Here is a 27,220-nt window from a genome sequence, read left to right as displayed (position 1 = left end):
ACACAGGAGAAAGAAAAAGGTTTGATACATCTGTCATTACTTTGTAGATGAGTCATTTGTGGTATTTGCGTGTTCCTGAACGCAACGTTACAAATCAGTGGCTACAAATAAGTATGCAGTTTTTTTTTTGCTACTGGAACTTCAGCGAAGCAGAATAGAGAAGTGAGTGTGTGGTGGGGGCTGAAGCAGAGGAGGAACTCTAACCACAAACACAGGTAGACAACATTCAATGTGTCCACAGCAAAAAGTCACCGTCCTCTGAAGGCAGACATGTCAATAGATGGGACTAAGTTATTGTTTGAGGGTTTCCTGCAGAAAAGAAAGGACACTATGGTAAGATAAAAACCCTTTAAGGTACTTAGACAATGTGGACAGGTGGATGTTTATGATGCTCTTGTCTTTTGTCTCTGTTCCTGACTAGAAGTTAAGATGGTCGACGTATTGGTTCAGGCTTCAAAACACAACGTTGTTCTTCTATTCTCAGAAGAATGGCAGTGCTGTAAGTGGACTGTGATGTTGTTTTGTTTAAATCTTCATCTTTGCTTTGGTCATCATCAGCCATCTGCCATTTGAGACAATAGTGAGTCAGGAACCGTGTTTGATGTTTGACTTTGCTCTCTTTGCAGTCCCACCTGAGAGGATATTACTACATCTACACCGTGAGTCCTCCGTGATTTACTACAGCTTATGGAAAAGAAACAGGCTTCGTCTCTATTGTTGTTCTCCATTGATCTGACTCTACTTCCTGGGTAGGTGCAGTCGGTGCGAGAGGTCAGCCAGAGGGTCAGCAGGAGGCGTTTTGTATTTGAGATCACCATGACCAATGGAAAAAAGAAAGTTCTGGTGAGTGAGTTCAAGTTCAAGTCATTTGGATCACTGAAGCGTTTTAATGGAACTTACTCACATTTACTCTTAACAGAACAGGAAGCCACACAATTAAACATTGGAGGTATTACAATGGCAAGACCTGTAGTACAACAACATATACCTGCCTGCGGATTTGATCTATTACAATTGTAGTCGTCCCTGAAAGAAGGCAAGAATGTAAAATGAAAGGAAAAGTCTGTGAGGGCCTTTTGCTTTCAATTTGAATCTCACAGCAGATGAGTTTTCATTTCACCTGTGTGGTTTGGTGGTGAACCTGTGGTGTCAGTGTGTTCTGTCTGCTTTTAGAGGGCCAAAGGTGCTGCTACCTCAGCAAGCCTAATGTGTGTGTCTGTGTGTCTGTGTGTCTGTGTGTAGGCAGCAGAGACAGCTGATCTTAGGAAGGAGTGGGTTGGAAACCTATGGAAGTCCATGCAGCTCTCCAACTCCAGGATCACGGGCGCTGAAAGGTTTGGAGGAAGACAGTTTGCTTGTTTTCAAAGTACTGTCAACACTCACAGGCCACAGGTTTGATTTGCCTGATTGGATCACTGCACATCACCGAATGATGGTGTATTCACTCCAACCTGCAGATTGTGTGAACAGCGAGATGCAGACGGGAGCGTTGCCTCCTCTGTGCCGAGCAGCGAGGAGCCCATCTACCAAAACCCAACCGATTTCACCCAGCAAGACAATGGTATTGAATCAAATTCATCTTATATTTCCTAATCTTTCCCTAAAGTCACTATTTAGCCTTGACCTGTGTGCTACCAGCCACATGGTGCTGAAGCTTCTCTCTTTTCCAGGTCAAAGGCTCAATTGTGCTCCTGGGCTCAGTGGACAGACAACAAAAGACAACGGAGACTATGACTTCTTACCGCTTCGAAACGGTATCATCTTCTCCATATTAACAAACATTCAGAGACTGTAACCGGCCAAAGTGACCCTAACGTGCTACAATCTGTCCCCCCCACAGCAGAAAAAGCCAGATCTTTGTCAGAAAAGGAGTGTGTAGAGGACGAGTGTCTGTACGACTTCCCCGCCTCTAACAGGATTGCCGTCTATCATCAGGGTGAGATCACGGCGTGCTCAAGTGTCTTACATGTAAAATACGATACTGGGTTTAGGTTTTTGATGAAAGTTTTGTCCGTTTCAGCCTCGGAGCAAACAGAAGGCATCTATGACGTACCAAGCTCACTTTTGAGGAAGATGTCTGATCACACTTTAGGTAAATCTGTCTTTGTATTACCAGCAATGATCACTTAATCATGTGTAGTTAATCATCTTCCTCTTCCGGTCACCTGGAGCTTCAGCTCTTTGTTTCTGGTTGCAGACGACTTGCCGGAGGAGGGAAGGGGCCCGCTGGAGGAGTTGATGTCCAGTTTGAAGACTCCAGAGACAGACTGGAGTGTGTCAGGAGGCACCCCTGACTCACAGCTGTCTGTGTATTTGTAGGACTCGACCCCGCGTCTTTGTACAGGTTCTCCTCCTTAATCTTTTATATGCACGTAGAGAAAGTTTCAACTGTGGTATTTATTTATTTCACTCTTATATACAAGATCCATACCACAAAAGATGCACTGTACAACATACTGAAGGTTTCTCTATAATAAACCAACTCACTCACCCACCCACATGTCACTGGAGTCACACTTTAAACTTCTCACTATCCACGTCAATATTGCTGTACGACACACTTTGGGTTGATACACAGGAATGATTTCAAAGTCATGATGTAATTATGAGGTAAATAAAAAAGGTTTGGTCTTAGTTGATACTGAAAGTTAAAGATTCATACTTGATTATTTTTTTTTCTTACATGATGCATTATTGTTACACAGAAAATCACAATATATTTACACACAACATTGCATTCCCAGAGGATTAAATACACTTTCTAATGTCATACGTTTTCATTACACACACAAATAGTGCAGATATCAGGTTGGTAAGCAAAAAAAAAAAAAAAGAAGCAATTTGTGCAACATATTCCTTAAAAAAATTAAAAAACAAACAAGACAATTAGAAAAACATTTGGACATCAAACAGGCAAAACATTGATTAAAGTTGAGTTCTGAGGGTTGCCAGGACAACGCTCCAGTTGATAGTCGATTTCAGCACTGACATCACTATTTGACAATTTACCTCTGAAGTGGTTTACGCGTAACATTTTAGTGATGTCACTGAATCTATAAGCTATTAGTGTCAAAGAGAGAGCTGTCAGTGTTTTACAGGGTTTGTGTGTAAGGTTCAGAAGGAAGCTTATCTGCTCAGTGCCTGGTAGATCCGGCAGCCAGGAGGACACATTTTCCACATCAAATTTGGTCTATTGGAGGTTTTAACTCCCAAACATCAACAGGAAGTGACCTTTCTGATGTGATAAATGTCACGACATCGGCCCTCTACTGCAGCCAAAGAGTGGCCGTCTATTTAAAGAATCAGGCCTGGGCCGAGGACTGCTCTGTGATGAACTCCTCCAGCACGGCGATGATGCTGCAGGCCTCGGGCATGTCGCTGTGTTCAGCTCTGGCGTTCTGCAGCAACACGTCTCCGTTCCCGCAGCCCTGCAGGAACTGACAGCAGCGGAACAGCGCGTAGTGACTCATCTCCGCCTGACGCACAAAGCGCTTCAGGCTGTTCATGTCCTGAATGGCCTGCGGGGGGACGCAGACACAGACGGCCTGGTGAGTATGTTGTGGTGTGTGTGTGTGTGTGTGTGTGTGTGTGTGTGTGTGTGTGTGTGTGTGTGTGTGTGTGTGTGTGTGTGTGTGTGTGTGTGTTTGTGTGTGTGTGTGTGTGTGTGTGTGTGTTTACCTACCTTAAGTTTGAAGTTCTCCAGTATCTGTCTGAGCAGGAAAGGGTTACACCGCTCTGCTCCGTTTAGAAATGCCTGAATCCAGTCATCACAGAAACGATTGCTGACTAGAGAAGGGAGGACGCGCACATTACACACAGCGTCCGCTTTATTAAAGGTGTACGTGGGAGTGTGTTGTGTGCGACGGAATGTCACGTACCGCTGTTGGACAGCGTGGGCGGGCTGGTGGAACAGTCTATGATCAGGTCAGTGTGTGTGTCGTCTGAGATGGCTTTGCACAGAGACGCGGCGGTGGTGTCTTGCTGGGAGAGACCCTGTAAACTGGCTGCTTTGATGAACCTGGCAAAGGACACAACGGACGTTTAACAACCCACAAACACACTGGGGACACACTGTACGCCACACACAGCAGAGATACAGGAGGAACTTGAACCCAACCCACCGGGACACGTCAGCCTTTGTCCTCTCGTCTGAATTGACAACGTCCACCAGTTTGTGACTCAGAGCCTGAACACAGAATGTTTCATGCAGGACAAAATGTTGAAGGAGGTTACACACACACACACACACACACACACACCTTTGAAGAAACTTATGTGACAAAAACAGGATCTATGAACATTGGGGTCACATTAGAGGTGAGAGGTGACTCACAGCGTGGAGCAGAAAGCTGATGTTGCCTTGCACCAGCTGCACCACGCGGTGAATGTGCATCACAGACTCCTCGTACCACTGACACAGGTAGGGACGCACCTCTGTGTCAAAGTTCTGCAGCTGACAGAGACGGAAAACACAAGGGTTACAGCGCTGATACACAGTTTCATTCCAGCGGTATCTCATCGTCGTCATACCTCTGGGGTTTGCAGGCTGCTCTGAAGGCCCTGGACGTACTTATCAAGCTCCAGTCTAAACGTGCTGAGGGTCAAGGAAGTGGAATAAAAAGGAAAGTAGGACCTGGAGCCGCACTAAATACAAATGCAGGACGTTTTTCAAGTGGTAAATGTTTGCAAAGGATATAAGTTCAGTCCTTTTTCAGAGCCTCCCATAAAGCAGATGACGTATCCATTGCCATCAGCGTCGGGCTGCTCAGGGGACCTTTCCTGCTCCAGCAGACAGCAGTAGCAGCCCACAGCCTGTTCAGGAATACTGGGAAGAGAGAATGGGAAACACATTTGCGTTATTCAGTTTGTCCATCTTTGAACCTCTCCATTTTCCCAGCGATGGCATCAAACACAATCATGCACCGCAAGGGAAGTCTCAATTCTGTTCTGTGTCTCAATTCTGTTCTCTCTTAGGGTTAGTGAACAGGAAACGGAAAAAGGTGTACGGGAAAAGGACAACGTCACGGTTACCTGAGCTCCACTGTGGCGATGTTGCCCATCCCCCCCAGCAGCGCTCCTTTGCTGAGCCTCCTTGAGATGTAGCTCCGCAGCTCCGGCTCGGCCTCTGACGGCAGGCTGCTGTCGACCAGAGTGAGGCTGCAGGCAGGACACAGAGTCAGTACGGATACAATGTGAGGGCCGGAGGACTTTGGAAACCAGTCAATGGAGGAAATGGAGGAAGCTTGATGAGCGTACGCCACAACTCGCACAACACACAACTGTGTCACATAGCCGTCACTGTGCCAGTCCCCTTGTTCTCCTGAAGGCTGCAGACACAAACTTAATTTTGCCTTTATTCTATTCTATCTTGTGCCATGATTTAACAGCATATTGGCAAACATACAGAGAGAGAGAGGGAGAGGCTCAGAGGCCATGTGACTCAGTGCTGGAGAAACAGTCAGCAGGACAATGAGCAATCAGAACAAAACTGGGTATGAAGCAGCATTGATTGACGTTGATTGAATGTCGTTTGGCGGCCTGTGGACACACCAAAGTGCGACAGTGACAGTCAAAGAGGGAGACGACGGTAGACGAAGACGACGGTAGACGAAGATGAAGGTAGACGTCACCTAGGTTACCTAAAGTCTTCCTGACTGGTTGTGGAGTCTGCTCTGCTCTGGTTCCACGCCACATTTTCCCCAGTAGCCTCAGATCTAAGACAGTTGACAGTTTACTCGTCACCTGGTTAGTTTGGTTCGTTTACATTTGGTTTGACCTGAAGTGGCGCTGACACACGATTCAAGAACAAGGACCTGCAACAACTGAAACATGCTGCACTGACTTAAATAGTGACATAGAAAAACACCAGGTAGCTCTGTGATAAACACATGAGTCAAGTGTGATTGGAATCCTGTAAGATTAGAGGAAGAATAATTACAAAAGACAACAATGAGTATGAATACATCAAAAATACAATAACCTGCCATCATACATGTAACATACTACTATTTGTAGCAAGTTACCTTATTGCAGTCAATTCAATTTCAATTAGATTATGAAAAAAAAGACTTAAAAAGAGAAAAGAACACTAAAAGAGGAAATTGTGGTATGAATATGATGACGTCAGTATACAGGTTATTGCACATAGTGTCACAGGTGTTCATAATCATGAATCACATTGCGTCACTTGTTTTTATTCAGATTGTGAGCAGTTACCTGGTGCCCTGATACAGATAGATGGCGTGGTAGCAATTTAACTGGGTCTTCTGGCTGTATCCTGCTATTTCTTCGTTGTCAAACTCATCTCTCTCCTCCACATCAATGGAGTCTTGGAAGGACGAAGTCTGCGAGGTAAACATGGCTGTTTGTAGCCTTCTGCACAGTCGCTATATTACGCTTTTAGTTGTTCTGTGTGGGTTGTTATGATGGACGGTAGAATCACTGTCTGAAACCGAAACATAAAGCGCAATGCACCAAATGTAAACACTTATGCCCTTTTCCTCAAGTCAGCTTCTGCGCATGCGCCACTTCCCTGTCCGTTCACAAAAATGTCCGTCCGGGGTTTGGACGGTTCCTAGGCCAAACATTTGTGTGAGTTATGAACAGACTTTATTTACAACAAAAGGTAGCAGATATACACACATATATACTACTACTACTACTAACACAAGTCTTTTCTTTTCCCCTTTCAAATCTAATTCGTATACTGACATTAAACTGTTTAACAAGTTAAGCAGGTTTGCAGCCAAAATATTTATATTTATGCGTATGTTTATGTAAAATAAATCTAATCAGGGCCCTCCAATCCATAAACTGAGACGTACAACACCACAATTTTTATTTGGAAGATAACTATTCACAAGGCTAAATGGATGCTATATATTAAATATAATAATAAATACATTTTAATACAATAACAAAATGTAAGAATCAAAAAACAAAACGAACTCACGACTTTAACTAAAACCACTTTTAACACACACTCCTGCAAGTTAATAACATGAATATCATTTCTATTTACTGTCAGTATCATTCAAAAACAAAAGACAAACCGATGTTTCCGGCCGCTAGGGGGCGCCTACCTAAACCTCCCTAAACCGCAATGTCTTGTGGGATGCCGGATGACAGTGACGCCATCTGTAATTTCCTTACTGTTTGTTGTTTTCTATTAACTGATAGTTTGTGAGCTAACGGAACACAATCATGGGAAGAAAGAAGAAAAAGCAAATGAAGCCGTGGTGCTGGTATCCTTTAGTGACTCTTACATTTAATTATATCGAGCGTTATCGCGTATCTTCCGTTTATTCGGCTAAATTTAGCTAGCCTGAGTTTTGCAGTAATAACGTACGGTCTGTATTTTCTAATTATTTATATTCTATCTGTAATTGTTGCGTACGTTTACCGCAGGTCTGGATAAAACGCAGTAATATCACGTTTTTGAGGAATTAACCATTTGTTTTGAACACATTCCACTCTTACTCTTACATGGCAGCGAGCTTTGGTGCAGTTGTAGTGTTTTCCTAACAGTTTCCTAAACGCGATCCCAGGTATTGTAACAGAGACTTTGATGATGAAAAGATTCTCATTCAGCACCAGAAAGCGAAACACTTCAAATGCAACATCTGTCACAAAAAGCTGTACACTGGCCCTGGGTTGGCAATACACTGTATGCAGGTGAGGAAAGACTGCTTATCATCTTTATTAAAGCCAGATTTGCTTGAGGGTTATTTATCTGACCATTAAATACCATCTGTGGGATTTTTCCAAGGTTCACAAAGAGACAATTGATGGAGTTCCTAATGCCATACCGGGGCGAACGGATATCGAACTGGAAATCTATGGCATGGAGGGCATTCCAGAGAAAGACATGGAAGAGAGAAGAAGAGTGCTGGAACAAAAGAACCAAGGTATTTGCACTAAACAAACATCTCCTTAACAATATTGTTGTTTCTTCCTCTTTGGAGAGATGTATTCACTTATTTTGACGACTTAAGAGTCTCAGAAGAAAAAGCAGAACCCCGATGACGACTCTGATGAGTACGATGAAGACGACGAGCCTGGTCCCTCCTTCCAGCAGCCTCCTGCAGTCCAACCCCCCCCTCACCCGGCTTACATCACCCCCATGCCGCAGCCTGGCATGCCCCCCGGTGCCGGTATTCCAGGGATCCCACCAGGAAGCTACTCGGGTGAGGAAGAACACAACTTCCTGTCACTCTTGACATCCTTGTGTCTTCCCCAGGTTAGAGTGGAAGTATTGCTTGTACTTGTTTGCACAATGTTGTGACAATCGGCGATCCCCTTGTCTTAGGAATGCCTCCAATGATGCCAGGTGTGCCTCCGATGATGCCGGGAATGCCGCCCGTCATGCCAGGAATGCCACCAGGGTGAGTCCTTACTGACTTACAACACACTTACATGAGTTTCATCCAATTGTGACTCTGTATTGTATTTCCTGTGTGTATATTGTTGCCTTGCCGTGTTTAGGATGATGCAATTGGGTCGGATGATGCCTCCAGGTCACGGGATGCCTCCAGGGATGCCAGGGATGCCACCAGGTACGATAGTGGCCTGGCAGGTTCTGTCATCACAAAGCTCCTGTCTGTGTCTGTCCTTATATCATGACTTTGCCCTGTTGATGGATCAGGCATGCACCCAACAATGGGCCACCATCCAGGCTTAACACACATGGCTCAGGCCCCCCCAGCTGTAGCACTGAACATGCTGACCAGACCTGCTGCGCCTGCTCCCACTGCAGTCTCAGCCCAGTCTGCGATCACAAAGCCTCTTTTCCCCAGCGCTGGTCAGGTAAAGTCACAAATCACCGTGATGTAATTCACTTCAGCACGTTTCCATTCTGGCAGGCAAAAGTGTGTGTAACGTCTTATCCTCTCTCCATCCTCAGAGTCAGCAGACTGTGGCCCTGTCCCCTCAGCCGCCCCCCTCTACCTCATCTGACCCCTCAAAGCCCACATTCCCGGCTTACACTCAGGCTACCGGTTCAGACGTCAGCCCCAATGCTGGCAACAGTTCAGTCTCCAAACCTCCCTATACTGTGGCCAGTAAGCCTGCCACCCTCACAACCTCAAGTGCAACCAGTAAGTTGATCCACCCTGATGAGGACATCTCACTGGTAAGTGACCCAGCTGGAACGCTCTACTTTGCCCAGTAAGTAGCTACATGATTGGGGAAACACTTCAGCTTAATTGTTGCACAGCTTTTGTTACATTGCTGACAGAACAAAAGAGTAGTTTCCCACTCAAACAAATTAGATGCATCGACGTTTTATTTGTTCACTATTTCTTCTTTGACTCTCTGCTGTAGAATTTTCCAGTCCAGTCCAGTTCTTCCTCTTTACATTCCCGCTCCTGTTCCCTGTAGGAGGAGTTTCGAGCTCAGCTGCCCAGGTTCCAGCCTAGTGTTCCCTGCCAGGGTCCGGCCACAGTTTCTGCCCCCTCTGTGGTTTCTGTAGTTGGCATGGAGACGCAGCAGTCGGCCATGAGGCTTCCCATACCTGGTACACACACTCTCTCTATTTAATGTCCTACCTACCAGAACAATGTCCATGTGCAAAGTCTGTTATCCAAGAAACTATGGATCAGTCAACAATGGATAAGGTTATTGGAACGGTTTGTTAAGTTGCAATCCTGTCGTACAGTTTTAATTTCATAATTTTCATTGAATTTGTCTGTTTACCCTGAAGCTGTACCTATTAGTGATTTTGTGAGTTGTAGCTGTGTCGGCTCGTGTTCATGTGTTTGCTGGCGCTTCACAGGGCCGTACACTGGTCCACCACAGGGGTTGCCAGGCTACATGCCAGGCGGGATGCCTCCGTTTGGACAGGGCCCCCCCATTGTTCCTGTGGGGTACCAGGGAGCCCCTCTTCTGCCACCTCTGGGTATGAGACCCCCCGTCATGTCTCCCGGAGGCCGCTACTGAAGCCCGCCCTCACCGCCTCTATAGGTTTGGACATTCAGCCCTTTTCTAATGTCTTCAGCTGCTAGTAGACAAACCAGTATTTTTAGTACTGTTTATTCTACAGTGCAGTGCTTGACGAAGAGACACACCGAATAAACAGCAAAGCATAAAAAGCATCAAAGTGCACACGGGGAATAATTACACTGTACCAAACCAAGACTATGAACTGTTGTTACAAACCATCTCTGTTCTGTGGCTTGTTTTCCTTCTCATGTTTCATTCAGGTGTGTAGAAGTGTAGTAGATATGGTTCGTAGTGTTGTGAAGGCGCTGGAGTTACATGGGCAGTACCCCCCCCCCCCCCCCTTTTACAAGGCAAGTCTCTGTAAATACATTTTGCTCTAAGAAAAACAATGAGGCCTTCACAGCACATAGGTGCTGTTGGACTTAAGTGTCCCCAACTTTGTTTGGTGAGGGCTTCAGATTAATGTTCATGCATTCACTCTCACTGTTTGACTGTGTACGTTACTACGCTCCATTGATCAAATAGATTGAATCTATAAATTGCTAAGGAAATGGTTTGTTTGAATGTGTTGTTGTGAAACTGCATTGTAATAAACTGTAGCAAACTTTTAAGCCTCTTCTTTATGGGAAATGAGTGGAAAGAGAGACGTTTGACGGCAGGTTTGTACTCTGTACTGTCGGCTGTGCTTGGAGGATGAAATGGAGCAAAGCAGGAAGTTGTGTTGAAACTTTGATGATGACAAATCTATTGTTTCCTAGCTTTTCTTTTTTTAAATTCAATGTTAAAATTGTTGATTCTCTGCCCGTTGGCCTTTGATGCATTGAGTGCAGCTGCAGAACTTTCCGGAAGCCGGTGACTGTGGCGCTAAAACCCAGATTTCTCTTCTCCCTGTAGCAATGCCATGGGGTGACTGGCTGAGGCCCTGTCTCAGTGTAGCCCTGGTTCAGCCTGAGGCAAGTCTCACATTTTCTGTCTTTTCATTCATTGCCAGGGGCCGTCACAGCTTACGCGCTGTTGGATGTTCATGTCCCCAAACTTGTAGCAAGTTTGGTGAAGGCCCTTGATTGTATTGCGTTTTTAGGCTCCATTTCCTTCAGGCATGCCAGCTCATGTAAAGCTTACGGTCCTTCCTGTAATGCTCGTATGTACCATGACAATTCCATCCTGACTGCTTAACTAAAAGCTCTTGTTCTACACTTAAGAATAGAGCTTCTACATTCCTTTGGTTGTCTTGGATATTAACAAGTCCTACAGTCACAGCATTTCATGGTCTGAAATACTGACGACTTGCTCCATATTGTCCAAATCCTCTCCAAGGCCCACACACAGCACACCATCAGCTCCACGCACAGGCAGACTGTAGCCGTCTCATTTCATGTGACGCATCCTTTGAAGACCCATTGTGGCAGATTTGTGTGCAGGGTAATGGTGGCAACATATTCAGACTTCTTTTATACAATTAAGGATTTCAGTGTCCAAGTTAATTTGAGCATCCTTTTTGTAAACAGTTGTCACATGCAATGACGCAACACTTGCCGAGGACGCGTTCATGAAATGAGACGCGGCCGTGGATGAAGTGTGTGTTGGGAGGTTTGTGATGGACGGTTGACCCTCCACCAGTTTGTGTAATATCTTGTAAAATGGCTTGACTGGATGTTTGTTTCGTCAGCTTTCCTCACTTGAGCTTTTAAGTGTTACCGCTCACAGTACATGAAGGAGAATCCCAGCCAATCACAGGTTAGTTCAAGCTGTAAGTACCACTATGATTTTATATGCAGACGTCATGTGAGCTCTTAATGGCCGTCATGGACACATTCTTTAGATTCCAGTGTTAAATGAACCCACAGCATTTTTGACTATTTTAGACTGATATAACAATCCTTTATTATGATTTTGAGGAAAGCCGGGTGTCCAAATGATAATAAATGCTTAACTCATGTCAAGCTTGAGTGTGCTGCTCATTATTTTCCTTTTTTTTTGTGTCGAGTTTACAGTTTGTGATCAGCGCCTCAGTTTTTTGGCTGCATTACTTCTGTATTGACCCCCAATCATTTTAACATTCTGAATAAAACAGCTTGTCCAGGTAAGTATGGAGTCATTATCGCCATTTAGATTCATGAATAAGATGAATGAATACGTTGATAAACTGGGCATTGCTGCTGTTCCATTTCTGGTTTTGATTAAGTTCAACTATAAAGGTGCTTTCATTGATTCGATGTCAACACCAACACCTTTTTCTATCAATAAACCAGTTTAAAGAAAACATACTGGCTTTGTGATTTGTCTCATTATGGTCTGATCAGTTCCAATTGTGAATGTATTGGATGGATTCTTCCACCCAGCACTGAAACTACAAATCCAGGGCAAGAATGCATAATAATTCTGAAACACTGGGAGATTTTGCCTCAATCTGTGCCGTTTCATCTACATACATGTAACATGGTCTTTCAACAGGCCAGCTGAAAGAATCTCATACATGATACTTAAAATGTTGCTTTTATTTGTCCGGGTTTTGTCTTTGGCCTACTTGCTGGGGAGAATCGTCAGAGGCCCCAGAGTCACAGAACCACAGGCCGCATCATCTGAAACACATCACAGCATTTTTGTCCCACTGCACATAAATACTCATCTAATTTAAATCCAAGTGTAAGCTGCCCAACATCTATAAATCTTCCATCCTGCATCATTTATAGGTGCTTGAGCTGCGACATGCTGTACCTTTGTGGTTTAGACGTCCGGGGTTAAGTCTAACGTTCCATCTGGTTGAACTTGTGTAACAGGAGCTCTCACAACAGCGACACGCAGAATCATCCATGTCCACGTTTTCCCACCTGAAAGGAGAAGAACAACTCAGATCTGTTATTCATATTAACTTATTCTTCCATTTCCGTAGAGCTAAAGCGGTACAGGAACTTTCCCTTTGTAAGTGATCAACTAAATGAAAAGCTAAATGTTTGCTCAAGTCTATTTAAGGCGTTGGAGCTGTTGAACTAAAATAGATATTTACAACAAAACAAACCTTGAATGAACATAATTGCAGGCCTTGACGGTGGCGCTGCTCCTCCATGTTTCAGTGGTGGCTTTCAGTTGACATGTGATAAAGATCTAGAGGAGAGTCCAAAGTTATTACATCGTTTAAGATGATTTCACACCAGCAATTTTTTTTAAATGATGACGGCCAAGTAGCTCACCGAGTTTCTTGGATCTTTGTGGAACAGAAAAGCATCGAGCTGCAGTCGAAGCGTGTCGGCCCTCGATCCGTACTGGAGCTTTGCGTTTGATCCTTCCTCTTTTGCATCAACGAGGCATCTGTCCAAGACAATATGAAGGCGCTTTAGTGGAAGGATTGAATTACTTTCATTTGTAAAAACCCATGTGCATTCCCAGGACTGAATTTGTAATATTAATAATTGATGTGTGTACTGATATACTCCTTACCCATGGTTTTCAATGAAGTAATATCTGGGGACTGATGTCGTATCAGGTGTCAGCGTGGCAACGCAGCTGTCGATGAAGACGCGTCTTCGTCCTGGGTCTGCAGCTCGATGGGACGCCTCGAGGTGCAAGATGTCGCCGAGGTAGAAGATGTTGGAGACTTCCTCTTTTGTCCAGTCATCTTTATATAGACACGAAAGTCACTGTAGGCACAGTTACCAAGACAACCCACCAAAAGAACACCCACCTGTCATCAGCTTCAGGGAGAAACCAGAGGAAGCACCCGGGTACTTGGCAGGTGTAGAGACGGTTAAGAGCTGCTGCTGCCCATTACTGCTCACAAAATGGTTCCTGTGCCAATGACCAATTATGTTGTCATAAGACGGCAAGGTGATTTCTTTGATCACAAATAAGACATTTGCTTACCTTTCATAGTGACAGGAAACAGGAACTACAGCATTGTCCATCCGTGCAATGCCATGGTAACTGGCACTTGGTGAGAACATCAGATTGTTTGAGTAAATCACAGAGTCCTTGGATATCTAAAGATTTCACACAAACAAACAACCTTCTTCACAGCAAGGCAAGATACATAAATACCCTCCACATGCCATCAATCATCCATCATCTTCTTACCGTTAACCTTGAGCCACAGTCATGCAGTCCAGCTTCAATGACGTACTCAGCGTCACTAACAGCGACGGACTGGCACTGACTGCTCATTAAATGCTTCGATTGTCCTAAAGAAAGTTCTTTTGGAGATACACGTCGGCCATTTTGGTACAGGTCAGCCTTTATCCGTATGACCATGGACGAGTCTGTGCATTGCACCTGCACAGAGGAGTCACCAGTGAACGACTCTGTGCTCGGCTCGTGTTCAGCTGGAAATCTTAAAGCAGCAGATTTGTATTCCCTCCCATCAGCTCCGATCATGGGTCCTTCTTTCAAAACACGAATCGCAGCCACAGCAGCAAAAGCAAATGAGAGCAGCAGAAGCACAAAGGCTGCGTGGTCTTTGCTCGCCATTGTGCTCTCTCTTCATCCAGTTAACCCCATCAATGAGATGAATGGACGATCAATACATCAAACTCTTACAGAGAAGGACACAAACTGATACATGTGCTCGGCTCCTTAACTGCCGCTCCAATACTTCTAATCTCAGACCTCTGAAGTCACATGGAAGCCACAGCTGGTGGCAATTACTCATCAACACAGAGGGCTGTTTGGAAATTCAGTTGTGCATTTTCACCCAAACTGTCCATGTTTGCCCTCCAAAGACTGGAGCTCAACTGACCAGTACATAAAGATAGATCTCTTTACTTGAGACCTTGAGAGGATTTTAAAAATCTTCATATCTGACCATTATTTAGGTAGGTGGGATGTAGAGGTCAGGTAGCTGTTGTGCCACGCCCTGCACTACTACACACACGTCCTGCCAACACATACACAGCACTGAGTGGACTGTCACCTTTATAGTGGTCTTATTTTCACAACACAATTGATGAAAAGCTGAGAATTATAATATCTGTATTCAGCAACTGCAGTATCCTGCACTCCCTCTCCCTGCCTCTGCTCATCTTACGCAATTTCCCGTGCAGCAAAGGTGAATAGTATGTAAACAGTGAACACAAGCTGATAGAAATGAGACACCTCTCCACTGCAGAGGCCATGGAGTAACCAGTCACACCAGGGCAACACAAGCTGAAGAAAAAAGCTAATTATCTCCGAATGAAGATTTCAAAAACATCAAGTGGATTTGGTTTATTCTTTATTCACAGAATGTGAGATCCTTTCTACAGGATTAATATTGCACAATACATAGTACTATAGTACTCATTTCAAGTATATGAAAATACAGCATGTATTTAAGCACACATTAGCAATATACCTCTATAGTGAGCAAGTGGGAGCACACACATAGTAAAGCAGCGTAGAGTGGTCACATAGTAGAGCTATTGGATAGCATACTGGTCAATCACAGAGAGGGAGCTCTGATTACTCCCAGTCATTATATTAGCCTGCCTTTGATTTTTTTGATGCTGTCTACTGCAGTAGGGAACGGATAGGAGAGGTGATGGAGGGAAACTCAAGCCCAAATGCAGGGTGTGGGGCACAGGCATTGAGTTTTAGCAGTTGGGGATTTGATCACCAGATCCTTGATGATTTCCACTGTACCAAACAAGGGGAAGAGCTTCTCATCAAAGGTTTCCTGGTAGGTGTAAATATGGGCGTGTCTATCCACGTCATAGAACGACAGCTGGCCCTGCTCGTAGTCAAGGTAGACGCCCACCTTATCGGGGATGAGGCCGGGGGGCAGGGAGGTGAAGGGCACAGTGAGGGCTTTCAGCTCAGTGCCCCTCTCCAGCCGCATGGTCAGATAGCCCGTATCAGTGTTGAGGGACTTAAAGCCCTTCCTGAGGGCCGACTCTTTGGCCACGCCCAGCCTCCAGTCCCGCTCTCCCACTTCTACCTCCCAGTAGTAACGGCCTGAGTCGAAGCCCTCCACGCCCACGGCACACCACCAGCCGTCGAAGCGCTGGTGGTAGTTGGGCATATCCCCCCTCTCAAAGCCACAGCGCATCTTCTTCTCATCGCCGGAGATCAGCAGGTCGGGGTTCGCTGTGTCCAGATCCAGAGTCACATCCACTGGAGAAGGACAGACGAAGGCAGGTTGAGCAAAGCACTATGATTATACAACGCTACCATGGTGATGAAATGAATGGGATACCTGCAGCCTTTGAGATCCACTCCCACACTGTGAAGGAAATACAACATTTTAAAGTCAGAACTGATTGACAAAGTAAAGGTGAAAACAGAAAAGAACATCCCTGGAAATAATGTTTAACCTGTTTACAAGAATCTGTTTTATATTGTTGCCTTTAACCAAAACAGTGAAGCTTCTGGGAGTGCAGTAACTCCTCCCTGACCTATGAAGCAGAAAGCTGAAAGGCAAGTTGGAGTGCTGACAGTGAGTCTGATCAATTCCAATTTTCCACTCAGTGAAGAGTGTAATTGTGGTGATTATCTGGGTTTGCTATGAAGAAATACAATGAAGGAGTGAGTGTGACAGAAGAGGCGTTAGAATAAACATTGTGTTGTCTTTGGATTGCACCATTAGGGACAAATGTAGTGCTTTAAAGTGGGCAGTAACTGTAATTTGAAACCTGTGAATGATCTGGTTTCTTATAATCCTGTTGATCACTCACCTGGATGAGGGATGTAGGATATGGCACCTGGAAGGAGATCAAAACAAACTCGATTTTCCTGACATGAGAGAAATACAGTATCTATTTACAATATTGATTCTTTAAATTGCAGTTTACAGACCGATCTTCTGAGACCTCTGCTTCCACATGAGCCACTGCTGCGGTATGGTGTCCTGAAAGAAACAAGGCAAGCATGAAAGTGTGTACAGTGTAAAGTGTGTTACGTGCAGTGTAAGCAGATAATATGAAGCGTCACCTTGTCTGGACTCTGTAACATTAGAGTCCACATCACCAGCTCCATGGCGGCCAGCAGATTGGGTGCACGGGCCCATCGCCAGGCTGACTGCAGGTCATCCAGAGCCTTTGCCACAGGCTCTCCAGGCCAAACGCTTTGCTGCAAGCAGAGAAGAACAATGTCAGCCCGCTGTCTGTCAAGTAGAACGTGAAGGTGTGTGGAGAGAGAGAGAGAGAGAGAGAGAGAGAGAGAGGAGAAGAACATCTAGACTCCCCACCTCAGGCTGAGCTCTCAGGTCCTTGACCCAGTTGATGATCCCCATCTTGGCCTGGTGCATCTCCTCCTCAGAGACCTCATCCTGCTGCTTGCCCTCATGTTTCTCAGGCCACCCATCGGTCTGCAAAGGCCTCTTCTACAGACAGACAGACAGACAGACAGACAGACACTTCAAACTCAAGGTCCTGGAAGCTGTAGAAGTCAAATGCTTTGCCACATGAAATTCTCTTGTTATTTATTGTCCCTTCACTCATAGTTCCCTGAATAGCCTCTCCCAACTGAAGTCACACGCAAATGAATAACATGTGCTGATGTCCTCAAGCACCTTGCTCTCCAGCATGGAGGCCCACTCTCGGATGAAGGCCCTGCACTGAGGGGTGGACCAGACGTCATCCAGGTTCCAGATGTACTCCAGGACTGCTGACCTCTGCAGTAGCAAAGACAGAGAGACAAGAGTAGGACACCTATGTGTGTGTGTGTGTGTCGGTGTGTGTGTGTGTGCGCTATATGAGGAAATGAGTCAGCAAATTACAAGATCATGCCTTTAAATGTTCTGTTAACATATTAGAAGCTAATTCAGGACTCTTAGGTAGTTTGTCTAGTTACTGATAACATAATGCTTCATTTATGTGCTAAGTTGCAAGTTTTCATTTGTTTATATGTGAAACCTCCTGTTTGTTTAAGTCAAAGTCTGTATTGATGAGTGAGGCCACACAAGCGACTTCCTTCACTGCAGTACAGAAGTACAATTTAGTATAGTGAGTACCTGGCACACCCGGCTCAGATCCCTGGCCAGCTCTATCACAAACAGCTGATCTTCCTCCAGAGGCTCCCTTTTCTCATTTTGGGATTTCTTATGAGATTCCTGTGGGGAAATAGAAATACTGATAAATACCTTAAAGGAGGGAGGAGATCTCAGTTAGAAACACATGAGAAAAGTAATGATGTCAAACTGGAGGCAGGAGGCGGTCACTCGGTGGGATCAGAATGCAAACTGTGTCTTTTCTGCTGTCAGCACACACACACACACACACACACACACACACACACACACACACACACACCCCACCCCTACTGCCTGCCTGCCTGTACTCATCTCCCTCACAACTCCCTGCAGAGATGAAAGGAAGCAGGAGGAGAGATACAAGCTGCTCATGATATTAAATTGTCAAGTCAACTCTGCTTGGAAACCAAGGTGACCCACAGCACACATATACAAGTTTATACAGTTTATACATACATTTGCAGATACAATAACCAATTTTTTAAATAGACTAACGTGTGTGTGTTACCTTAAGCTTGGCCGTCAGGTTTTTGGCCGGTTCTACTATGAAGTGAAAACACTGCATCATCTTGGCTGATCTGGGCTGGAATCCTGTAAAGACAGATCAATCATTATAACTCTGATTATTCACCATTTAATGCACTTATTGTGTATTCATATTATCTTATTTCTACTGGTATCTGTCACTCCACACACAGCTGTACGGGTCAGTTGTACATGGTGCATTCAGGTTCATTCATTGCTCATGTGGTCCCTGGTCCCACGTCAGGTTCTGGTCCAGAGAATGAGTGCAGAGATCATCTTACCGGGTTAGGACTCAGTTGCATTTATAGTCTATGTCCCTGTAATGCTCCGTCTGTATTTGCCTGCTTCTTCACTTATGCACACAGTTGCAAACCTGGCTGTTTTTTTTCTAATATGACAAAGAGGAAGCACAGGTTCAGACCACAAACCGCTCTGCTATGAAAGAGATGCCCCCTTATGTGGACTACAGGTAATGTTTACCTCCAAAACACCCAGCATGCCCTGTTAATCATTTCACACGCCATGGAAAGTGGCTTACCTCCAGAGATCCATGTGTCATGAACTAAAACACACCGACGGAGTGTGATCACAACGGCTCAAGGCAGGATGATCAGCATTACCAAATATATAAATGATACTTTGACCCAGTTAATAAAGGCGAATTATGTTAGGGTGAGACAGGAAGAACAGACTGGATTCTCTGTCTGCATGTCTGCCTGTCTGTCTGTTTGATCCACTAGACAGCTGATGATGCAGGTGAGCCCACAGGCGCCGCATTAAGACCCAGCTGCACTCCCATGTCTCCTCTTCCCTGCCACATAGGCGAGGCAGGAGTGTTTATCTGGTGTTTGACATCAAACAAAACCACAGAATCATCATTTAACGAGGCATTAATGAACTCCTAGTATTCCACGGATAATGAATGAAGCATGACTGTTTTAGAGGGTTATCTTATCTTATCTGAGCTATTTTTACTTGCACATATGCACTCTCACTGCGCATCGGTGTTTGATCTAATCCCCACTTTTGACATTGACGTTAGACTTCAATTAAATATGATGTTATTTTCACTTTATTGATTAAAGTGCAGGGGACATTTAGAGGAAGACATGATCATGCTGCTTTTGCCAGGTTCGACCCAGTCAGGCTCAGCCCACACTGGCCCGTGACTTTGCGGCAGATCTGTATTATTCATGCGGTATCAATCACGTCTACATGCGTGCACGCAGACCGGTTCGAATCCCATCATAGCACAGTGGCAATATAACAGAAGACACGGAGGATCAGGCGTCTTACCTTTGTCTTCTCGGCGGGTCGGTGAAGGACTCCACGGGTTCTGTTCGTGCAGCCCGGTCCACTTCAAGCTTCGGGCTGTACTGAGTCGCTGCAGTGTCTGACCTTGTTTACATAGCGCGCTGTCGGCTCTTCGGGAGGATTCGGTTGATTCCGGCAATGACGCACACGACCAACAAAGCGATCGAGATGCTGTTCTAAAGTTGGATATCTGGTGATGGTTTGGGAGATTTGCCAGCGCATGTTTAAATGTTAAATCTAAAACCTTTTAAACGTTTTGAAACATTTGAAACATATTTTGACTCACTGCTGGATTAACACTGACACCTGCTGGTAGTTTGCTGTTACTACAACCACCCAGCTTTATGATTTAAAGTCGTTTTGTGCGATTAAACTTTCGTATTGATTGGACAGCATATATTCAGTATTGAACAAGAAAGACTTTAACGTGGCTGTGAAATGTTTTATGATAAGCTATTTCTTTACAAACACTGTATAAATGAGCCTGTATTTAATAATTTGAGTTTCACCAGATCTCACAACAAAGGAAAGTAACTAGAATATGAATTGATAGTAAATTATCATACACAAAAACTGTGTGAGAGCGTGTGTCAGGTCTTGGCTCTCTGTTCTTGGTCCTGCTGGTCCTGCTGCTGCTCGGGGTTTGATGAGGCTCGTACTCTGATATACTGAAACATATGTCTGGATCTTCTTGGGCTTTTCCTGGCTTTCCAAATGCAAGCTGTTAGAATGTGGGATCCAGCAGCCTCACAGTCTGCAGGCAGCGAATGTTTAAAGGTTTGGATTTTCCACTAACATCAATTCACTTCAGCCAGCTGGGACGTCGCCTCATCCTGCAGGCTCCTGAACACTGGAACCGAAAAGAAATGCCAGTACATAATAGTCATTCTGTGTAGTGAGGTAAAATGTCGAAGCAAAGTGTAACATATTATTCTTATCACTAGTTAACTTAAAAAAAATTAAGCCAAAATGCATGGATGTTTAAAATTATTAAGAATTAATGAAAGCAAAGGCATTTCATGACCCTTTAGCACTAATCTGGCCACCAGAGGTCACAGGTCAACCTTACTACGATTCTCTTTGTATGCTTGTCAATTGCTGTCATTGCTGTGAAATTACAACCACCTATCAATGTAACAATGACAGCATCAAATCACACTGATGAAGAAATAATGAAGGCTCACTCATTTTACCTTTCAATAAATACATTATATGACAATGTGCAGGACAAGAATGTGCACACAGTAGATTACAGCTCAATTTACACAAGGCTACGGGAGAAACCAACAGAAAACACAGCTAAGGCAATGTGATTTCAAAAACATAACTTGTGACAGGCATCTTATTATAGCTTCCTGAAAGGCACTCTCATTAGCACCTTGGCTGGGTTTCTCCTCATTGGCTGAACAACACGCTGTAGCTGTGTGGTGCAGCCTGGCTGTGTTGTAGAAATATATAATACAGCAAAATCTGAAAAACAGGTCTCTGATAACCTTGCAGAGCAGACAATGACACCACTGGCTTGAAACTGCAAAATAAATGAAGGAGAGCAAACAACAAAGACAAATGAGCAATGTTTACAAACACAGTATAATCCCATCATCAAGCTTCATCCACAAAGTAAATAGTGGTTCATTGATTTGGTAGATTTTGTGCGCACATTCATTGTATTGTCCGTGTGTTTTTGTCTCTTTCAGGCCTTTTCCCCCTCTTGAAGATGAACCAGCCACCTCAGGTAATAACAGGAACATCCAGTGTGTGTGTGTGGTCAAAATCCATTCAGTGTTTCCAGGCTAGAGTCCTCATCAGCATGCTGGAGAAAAACAACATCCCAAAGTGTTTTTACTACATTCAAGAATGCCAAACACATGTTAAGTATCCAGACCGGAGGGGTGCAGCTCCCCTTTGGTTCTCACTCTTGAGGTATCGGAATCAATCCCAGTCTAAAACCCTCACATTCATTTGGTACTCGAATGATCCCTTCTTCTTCTTCTTCTTCTTCTTCTTCTTCGTCGTCGTCCTCTTTTGTTACATTTTGTCAGTTTGGTCAGACGAGACGATGAGGCGCTTCAGTGGGACAGTCGGACCCGTGTGTGTACACTGGGTAGATACTCTGAGGCGAGGAAACGTCCGAGCAGGAAGACAGGATGTTATACGGCAGCTCTGTAGACTGGCGGAGGCTCTCTTCGTACGTCGGAGGCGGCTGTGGTATTTGCACAAAAGCAACAACAAATTAGATTGTGGTTTATACTGCATATTAGGTGAGCTGCAGTTGTGGTTTCCTCTTAATAAGGAATTGAAGGTGTCTAATGTGGGACTGTGTCTGTTCTTCACAACTATGGGAACAAGTTTGACCGAATGAACGCCTCAATAATCAGTGTTCCAATGTTCTTGCAAAGCTATCGATAAAAAAAAAACATTGTCAGTGAAGCAGAAAAGAAAAGAGAGAATATCTTGTCAAAGTTAAGATTGTGTTGCTTTGAGTACACACTATCTTTAATGACTGCTATCTGATAACACAACACATTCGTACTCACATTCCTCATTAATCTGTCTTCACATTGCTGCTTGGAACATGTACTTCTCTGATTCATTATCTCCCTGATCACATCAGACACACTCCCTCATTGACTCCTCTTATCTTTTAATTGCTCGGGGCCCCTCAAGCAACCAGCGCAAACCCTACAACGCACATCTCACACACACACCGGGCCGCAAAATTTGACGTCCTACCTCAGGCCCCTGGACGGACAGAGAGCACTAAGGGACATCGTTTGAGCTGGAGAGTAACTAATGACAAGCCTCCAGTGACAGGAGAGGTGGGACGTCATGGGTTTGAATGTGCTTTGTGTGTGTGTGTGATGGGCAGTCATGCTGTCTAATCAAGGAAAAGGGGGGAGGTCAAAGAAAAAAATAGTAGAAGACAGGAGCACAAAGCTGCATTCTCCTGCACTGTTTGCACTCAGGATGCTGGGTTTAATTATGTTTGATGTGCCTCTTTCTCATTACCTTGTTTGCTCAAGCGTTGTGCAAGTCAAAAGCTCAGCAAAAGATCAACAAGGCGAAACCTTGAAAAGCGTCCGCCAGCACAGCTCAACAGCGAGCTTACATCAGCCTGAATGCAGTCCAATCTTTAAACAAGCTCTCCTTACAGCCGTGTAGGAGAAGCTGCCTACTCAATATTAAGGCTGTGAAACTCCATTACATAAATATACATGTTTCCTATATTCTCAAGATGAACCCCAGCTCCTGAAATACTCCACTGTTATGGTATTTATGAGTGTATCCCGATCCCAAAACCCCTTATTTAGCCCACCTCAGTCACAATGGGTCCATTGAGGCCAAAGCGGTCTGCGATCATCATGTGGATCTGCCTCTGGCGGTCCTTCTTCCTGACACTCTCATATGAGGGGAGCCTTGGCAGGGGGCTCTCCAGGGTGGAGAGGCTGTAGCTGGAGGGCAGGCCCACATAGAACAGCTGACCGGCCTGCTGAGGGACACGCGGAGCAGAACACAGCGTGGCAGTTTAACGGGACGGGGAACAGAAGCTTTGAGGATTTGCTGGAACGGCTCCACACAGACCATGTCATTGATACACACTTTTTATAGCGAGGCATTAAGCACGAGTCAGTGACCGTGTGTCTCCATATAACATGTCAACTGTGTGTGCCGCAACATTCAGTTCAGAGGGGCACAGACACACACGTTATCTAATGTGTGTTGTTCTCTGTTTTTATCTATTGCAGCAGGGCACACAGAGTGGATTGTTGCATGATGTCGCTAATAGCAGATAAGGCTCACGCAATACTGGCCTCTCTCACCTGCCTGTGGTCGTCATCCATGATATGAGTTTGATCCAGACAAGAGGATCCCACCAGTGTCTGTCTGCTGCTGTAGTACTGAGGAGGAGTGTCCTGGAGAAACAACAAAAGAGTGTGTGAGAGGTCAAAACATGGCCGAGCTTTGGGTGTTAATGCTATGCGTTAAACTGTTGAGGTTCAGCAAGTTTAAGCAGATAGCGTTTCTCTGTGTCCTCTATTAGCCCGATGCTGTAATTAGTCAGAAATCCACTAATTTCAGCCTAATTGACTGATTTTCACGCCCTATTGAATCACTGTGGACACTGTCTGGTTTAGCAATACCATAAATTATCACACCAATAAGACGACCTCCCACTGGTTTCCGTGTCTCCTCCCAGTCCCACCCCCTCTTAAACAAGACGTGTCAGGCTCTCACTGTATGAGGTGTTGGAACCTTGGAAAAAGAAGAGGCTGGAAGAAAAGTAGCTGATTGCCTTCAGCCTAAATGAGTCTCCTTTGTCCAGAGAACAATGCGGCGTCCTACTGTGTCATCAGGGTCTCTTGGCAACAAACCACGCCGTGCGGTCTCCTCAGTGTCTCTCATTCCCCTTGTAATTGCGGCAGGTCCCTCTTAACGAGCGTACACCAATACACATTACAGCCTCGCTTGTCATCTGGGCCGGCGTTACAACAAAGTCAATTTGTTGCCTGATTGAGATTTAAATCTTGTGGATCATGAAGATAAAAGAGACCACAGTTCCCCCCAGATCCGCTCTGAGTATGAAGCATCAAATGTGGAAAATCGGGTGTCGGAAAAATACGGAATGACATCAAAATATCCAAATGATGATTTTCCCAGGCCAGTTTAGACAATGACATCACTCACACTTTTGAGTGACGCACTTCAACGACCTTTAGAGTAACCCTTGCAGAATTGGGAGGGAGGGAGACGACACACGAAAATGTGATGTCAAAGGTCACTCTCCCCTCGCTGGTTAGTACTTTAAGAGCCCCCCAGGAAAGAGGAGAAAAAAAGGAGAGTTGTCCCTTTGTCTCCTGCCATTGATTCAGTCAGTGTGAAAAAGCACAACCGTGTAAAATCAGTGTTGAAGTCGGGGGAGGACCCCGTCGGCAGCGTGTCTTTTTCACCACCGCAACCTAAAGGAGATCCATTGTCCCTTGTGTTCCCCACACCCACAGTGGGGTCCGACCACTATTCATGTTGCAAACTGAAGCAGGGAGAGGTATGTGACTATGAAGTTTATACAGACCGGACATTTTCATAAAGCTTCCCTCAATGTCTGACACATAGAAGTTGTTATTTTCCCCCACTTATGAATATATATATGTTATAGGAAAGCGTATTTCTGGACTCTTAACCAGACAATACAGCCAAAACCACTGAGCCGCCCGATGTTGTTTCATCTGGATGCAGCTGTGGCTTCAGGTCAGCGTGGCCTGTTCCTAATGAAGGGTAACAGATGCCTTCGGGTAAACACCAGCGCCAAACAGAGTTCCCCCATCTGTGCGGGAGGAAGGTATGAGCCGCGTCCCCCTGCAGCCCAAAGATAACACGCCAACGTCACCCCTGGGACGCACGGAGGTGAGACACAAGCCAGGAAGAGGAAACGCGGAGAAGAAGCAGTCACTGATGAGGTGCCTAAGAGGAGAGTAGGCGTTTCCTGTTCTCCTTCTTCCTTCACCTTCGCCCCACTGCTTTACGCCTCTAGAGTGGTGTTGTTATGAGACGCCTGCACCTTCACACCACAGAGTAACTCGGGCATTTAGCAAGGTGGCATCTGTCTCACACGTGGAGCAAATCAAATGGATAATGATTTAAAAGTTGCTCACCGCTTTAAAGAATAACAAACACTACACTACAGAATGCTGCCAGTGTTTAAGCCGAATTTGCAAAGATTTAATTGCATTCGCGCTGAATGAACATCAATATGTGTACTAAGCACAAATCCTTTCCAGTTCCATTATAGACTTACTGTGGCACTGATATATTTGGAGAGTAGATGAAATGTTAACTTCATGGTCTGATAAAGATCACATCAAGTGTATTCTGGTCCTTTTCCCATGTCCATGCTAATTGAATCTGAGGCTGCTACACCGGTGGTTTTGACCCCCGGGTCCTCTCAGGCTCGGCCTCAACATCTGGATCTGGATCGAAACCGAGCGTTCAGGCTCCCAGTGAGAAAACAGAGAGAGCACATTCTTACCATATCACCATGTGACTCGTGATAGGAGCAGGGTCTGCAGCAATGGGGATCCTTGCGGTAAATAACGGACAGCAACACCACAATCACCACAAAGAACATCAGTGAGGAAACTGTGTGAGGACGGGGGAAACAGGAAGGTTTGTTAGTCTTTACTTTTACCACTGAATCACTGTAATGTGCAACAATTCAAACGTTGCCCCTTTAATCTAAAGATGTGAAGTTGTTGTAGTTTTCTTTTCTTGTAAAACTTAAAGAAGAATTTTAGTCTCCACACTTTGAACTTCTATAATTATGAATAGTTTTGTCTTCTACACTTCTTCTTCTCTTTGTCTCACAAAAACAGCGTCAGAGTGAAGATAACAGGCTCATTCTGTTGTTATTGATGATGTGAATTATTGTTTTTAATGCCTAATAGCAAGCAAATAGGCTGCTGTTTTGCCAAAGATCAACAAAACTCACAGCACCTTAATGCTACAGTGTGGCTGGATAAAGACAGTATAGACACAAAAGTTTAAATTACAATCATCAGACACAGTCACAGCCTTCTGTCATGTTTCATTCTTTACTTACATGATGCGACGATCACTGTGAGTTGGTCCGATGTCAGCTGTGTGGAGGGGATGGTTGGACTTGCAGTTGTGGACATTTCTGCTGTGTGAACCGTTAACGTTCCCTTTGAAGATCTTCCTGAGCGCGTCAGCCTCAACACCGAGCGAGGCTCTCATGTTACATCACAGTGACTAAACGAGTCAAAGCTGTGGTGCTCCTCTTCTTCATCATCCTCCGTCCGGTCCCTTATACGGCGCTCTGCAAGTGGGAGCAAACTCTCTACTCCGTGAACGCACCACGGCGTATTTGAACGCGTGGAGGCTCACTGACGCCCTCTTCAACCCAAAGTGACGTCACCAGTGTTTGGTTTATGGATTGGCATTGGCTGGGGACCACCAGAGACCAAGGGCGCAGTATCTGCATAACACAAGTGACCGAGCCGTTACTTCAGCTAAGTCCAAATGTAAACACATCCTATTATCCAACAGAGTGTCTCTTTAGTGTTGTGTTATACTGGGATTATAAACAATCCTCGTTTGACCAGAAGCGGACGTTGTGTTTCTCCCTCCATCTGACATCGAGGAATCCAGACTGGTATGTTAACACACTAGATGCCTGAGCTGGAATCTCGTTACCGTGGAGACGCTGGGGTCCCATCCTGAGATGATTTGTGTAGAAAGAGACCTAAAATGTAGCATTAGTATTCATGGAAAAAAAAGAGTCTTTCTCCTCTATACCACAGCCCGATGCCTAAAGTTTAAATGGATGAATCGACGTGTTGTAAAAAATATTATAAACTTAAAAGCATAAAGGGTTGATATGTAATGTAACAAGAGCCTATCAAGCTATGTATGTGTCTGTCAATCATCCATCCATCCATCAATGAAGTCAAAATATGACGAAATATTTTTGTTGTGTTGTGATGAAGTAAT

The 27,220-nt window shown here is 44.8% G+C and overlaps 6 protein-coding genes across 10 annotated transcripts; 2 read left to right on the top strand and 4 right to left on the bottom strand.

The window, feature by feature from the left end:
• The first annotated feature begins 73 nt into the window (after positions 1-73).
• LOC142989285 (uncharacterized) lies at positions 74-2,630 on the top strand. Of its 3 annotated transcripts, none has more exons than XM_076138758.1 (10): positions 74-333; positions 425-499; positions 627-659; positions 754-843; positions 1,243-1,334; positions 1,458-1,561; positions 1,671-1,754; positions 1,841-1,936; positions 2,021-2,092; positions 2,198-2,630. In XM_076138758.1, the coding sequence occupies exons 1-10, from the start codon at positions 271-273 to the stop codon at positions 2,317-2,319; spliced, it is 831 nt and encodes a 276-aa protein (XP_075994873.1). In that variant the 5' UTR covers positions 74-270; the 3' UTR covers positions 2,320-2,630. The 3 variants fall into 3 exon arrangements, with proteins under 3 accessions (XP_075994873.1, XP_075994872.1, XP_075994871.1); XM_076138757.1 differs by having other exon boundaries at positions 75-333; positions 422-499; positions 1,844-1,936; XM_076138756.1 differs by having other exon boundaries at positions 76-333; positions 422-499.
• Positions 2,395-6,932, bottom strand: cunh17orf75 (chromosome unknown C17orf75 homolog). Of its 2 annotated transcripts, XM_076138749.1 has the most exons (10): positions 6,217-6,695; positions 5,640-5,714; positions 5,032-5,157; positions 4,697-4,825; positions 4,531-4,591; positions 4,334-4,453; positions 4,122-4,186; positions 3,879-4,018; positions 3,683-3,786; positions 2,395-3,518 (listed from the first exon to the last, which is right to left on the bottom strand). In XM_076138749.1, the coding sequence occupies exons 1-10, from the start codon at positions 6,357-6,359 to the stop codon at positions 3,303-3,305; spliced, it is 1,179 nt and encodes a 392-aa protein (XP_075994864.1). In that variant the 5' UTR covers positions 6,360-6,695; the 3' UTR covers positions 2,395-3,302. The 2 variants fall into 2 exon arrangements, with proteins under 2 accessions (XP_075994864.1, XP_075994865.1); XM_076138750.1 differs by lacking the exon at positions 5,640-5,714 and having other exon boundaries at positions 6,217-6,932.
• Positions 6,933-7,070: 138 nt separating this feature from the next.
• On the top strand, positions 7,071-10,546 carry LOC142989279 (BUB3-interacting and GLEBS motif-containing protein ZNF207-like). The gene is made up of 10 exons (XM_076138746.1): positions 7,071-7,244; positions 7,548-7,674; positions 7,769-7,907; positions 7,995-8,186; positions 8,309-8,384; positions 8,485-8,555; positions 8,645-8,805; positions 8,903-9,130; positions 9,379-9,514; positions 9,773-10,546. Exons 1-10 carry the CDS (start codon positions 7,204-7,206, stop codon positions 9,934-9,936), a joined length of 1,335 nt encoding a protein of 444 aa, XP_075994861.1. The 5' UTR covers positions 7,071-7,203; the 3' UTR covers positions 9,937-10,546.
• A 1,898-nt stretch (positions 10,547-12,444) lies between these two features.
• Positions 12,445-14,400, bottom strand: LOC142989269 (zona pellucida sperm-binding protein 3-like). The gene is made up of 8 exons (XM_076138725.1): positions 14,011-14,400; positions 13,801-13,916; positions 13,622-13,725; positions 13,378-13,555; positions 13,131-13,248; positions 12,959-13,044; positions 12,658-12,770; positions 12,445-12,521 (listed from the first exon to the last, which is right to left on the bottom strand). The coding sequence occupies exons 1-8, from the start codon at positions 14,398-14,400 to the stop codon at positions 12,463-12,465; spliced, it is 1,164 nt and encodes a 387-aa protein (XP_075994840.1). The 3' UTR covers positions 12,445-12,462.
• Positions 14,401-15,125: 725 nt separating this feature from the next.
• Positions 15,126-19,894, bottom strand: LOC142989280 (butyrophilin subfamily 3 member A3). Its single transcript, XM_076138747.1, has 10 exons — positions 19,697-19,894; positions 18,384-18,466; positions 17,858-17,956; positions 17,417-17,518; positions 17,093-17,227; positions 16,837-16,974; positions 16,702-16,753; positions 16,581-16,607; positions 16,103-16,129; positions 15,126-16,020 (listed from the first exon to the last, which is right to left on the bottom strand). Exons 2-10 carry the CDS (start codon positions 18,441-18,443, stop codon positions 15,461-15,463), a joined length of 1,200 nt encoding a protein of 399 aa, XP_075994862.1. The 5' UTR covers positions 18,444-18,466; positions 19,697-19,894; the 3' UTR covers positions 15,126-15,460.
• A 256-nt stretch (positions 19,895-20,150) lies between these two features.
• LOC142989290 (uncharacterized) lies at positions 20,151-26,599 on the bottom strand. Of its 2 annotated transcripts, none has more exons than XM_076138763.1 (5): positions 26,310-26,599; positions 25,740-25,849; positions 23,536-23,628; positions 23,031-23,204; positions 20,151-21,917 (listed from the first exon to the last, which is right to left on the bottom strand). In XM_076138763.1, the coding sequence occupies exons 1-5, from the start codon at positions 26,383-26,385 to the stop codon at positions 21,762-21,764; spliced, it is 609 nt and encodes a 202-aa protein (XP_075994878.1). In that variant the 5' UTR covers positions 26,386-26,599; the 3' UTR covers positions 20,151-21,761. The 2 variants fall into 2 exon arrangements, with proteins under 2 accessions (XP_075994878.1, XP_075994879.1); XM_076138764.1 differs by having other exon boundaries at positions 23,031-23,201.
• Positions 26,600-27,220: the final 621 nt, after the last annotated feature.

This window comes from Genypterus blacodes, unplaced genomic scaffold (genome assembly GCF_046128005.1).
Source record: "Genypterus blacodes isolate CSIRO-AG114 ecotype Tasmania unplaced genomic scaffold, CSIRO-AGI_Gbla_v1 ptg000401l_1, whole genome shotgun sequence".
Classification (NCBI taxonomy): Eukaryota; Metazoa; Chordata; class Actinopteri; order Ophidiiformes; family Ophidiidae; genus Genypterus; species Genypterus blacodes.
Note: the sequence above shows the minus strand (reverse complement) of the source record. Positions and strands in the feature narration are given on the sequence as shown.

What these genes read in the sequence shown, in the direction of transcription:
- LOC142989285 (XM_076138756.1), top strand. Translation starts at nt 271, where the DNA reads ATGTCAATAGATGGGACTAAGTTATTGTTTGAGGGTTTCCTGCAGAAA. An exon ending in CTCAGAAGAATGGCAGTGCT is followed by an intron (nt 500 to 626) that starts GTAAGTGGACTG and finishes CTCTCTTTGCAG; the next exon opens with TCCCACCTGAGAGGATATTA. An exon ending in AGGATCACGGGCGCTGAAAG is followed by an intron (nt 1,335 to 1,457) that starts GTTTGGAGGAAG and finishes TCCAACCTGCAG; the next exon opens with ATTGTGTGAACAGCGAGATG.
- LOC142989279 (XM_076138746.1), top strand. Translation starts at nt 7,204, where the DNA reads ATGGGAAGAAAGAAGAAAAAGCAAATGAAGCCGTGGTGCTG. An exon ending in CAAATGAAGCCGTGGTGCTG is followed by an intron (nt 7,245 to 7,547) that starts GTATCCTTTAGT and finishes ACGCGATCCCAG; the next exon opens with GTATTGTAACAGAGACTTTG. An exon ending in TTTTCCCCAGCGCTGGTCAG is followed by an intron (nt 8,806 to 8,902) that starts GTAAAGTCACAA and finishes CTCCATCCTCAG; the next exon opens with AGTCAGCAGACTGTGGCCCT.
- LOC142989269 (XM_076138725.1), bottom strand. Translation starts at nt 14,400, where the DNA reads ATGGCGAGCAAAGACCACGCAGCCTTTGTGCTTCTGCTGCTCTCATTT. An exon ending in ACTGTGGCTCAAGGTTAACG is followed by an intron (nt 13,917 to 14,010) that starts GTAAGAAGATGA and finishes TGAAATCTTTAG; the next exon opens with ATATCCAAGGACTCTGTGAT. An exon ending in GTTTCCTGTCACTATGAAAG is followed by an intron (nt 13,726 to 13,800) that starts GTAAGCAAATGT and finishes TCATTGGCACAG; the next exon opens with GAACCATTTTGTGAGCAGTA.
- LOC142989290 (XM_076138763.1), bottom strand. Translation starts at nt 26,385, where the DNA reads ATGTCCACAACTGCAAGTCCAACCATCCCCTCCACACAGCTGACATCG. An exon ending in CACAGTGATCGTCGCATCAT is followed by an intron (nt 25,850 to 26,309) that starts GTAAGTAAAGAA and finishes GTCCTCACACAG; the next exon opens with TTTCCTCACTGATGTTCTTT. An exon ending in ACGAGTCACATGGTGATATG is followed by an intron (nt 23,629 to 25,739) that starts GTAAGAATGTGC and finishes TTGTTTCTCCAG; the next exon opens with GACACTCCTCCTCAGTACTA.
- LOC142989280 (XM_076138747.1), bottom strand. Translation starts at nt 18,443, where the DNA reads ATGATGCAGTGTTTTCACTTCATAGTAGAACCGGCCAAAAACCTGACG. An exon ending in TGTTACAGAGTCCAGACAAG is followed by an intron (nt 16,754 to 16,836) that starts GTGACGCTTCAT and finishes TGTTTCTTTCAG; the next exon opens with GACACCATACCGCAGCAGTG. An exon ending in ATCCTACATCCCTCATCCAG is followed by an intron (nt 16,130 to 16,580) that starts GTGAGTGATCAA and finishes TTTCCTTCACAG; the next exon opens with TGTGGGAGTGGATCTCAAAG.
- cunh17orf75 (XM_076138749.1), bottom strand. Translation starts at nt 6,359, where the DNA reads ATGTTTACCTCGCAGACTTCGTCCTTCCAAGACTCCATTGATGTGGAG. An exon ending in ACCAGTCAGGAAGACTTTAG is followed by an intron (nt 5,158 to 5,639) that starts GTAACCTAGGTG and finishes TCCTGCCTGCAG; the next exon opens with CCTCACTCTGGTCGACAGCA. An exon ending in GCAGCCTGCAAACCCCAGAG is followed by an intron (nt 4,454 to 4,530) that starts GTATGACGACGA and finishes CGTCTCTGTCAG; the next exon opens with CTGCAGAACTTTGACACAGA.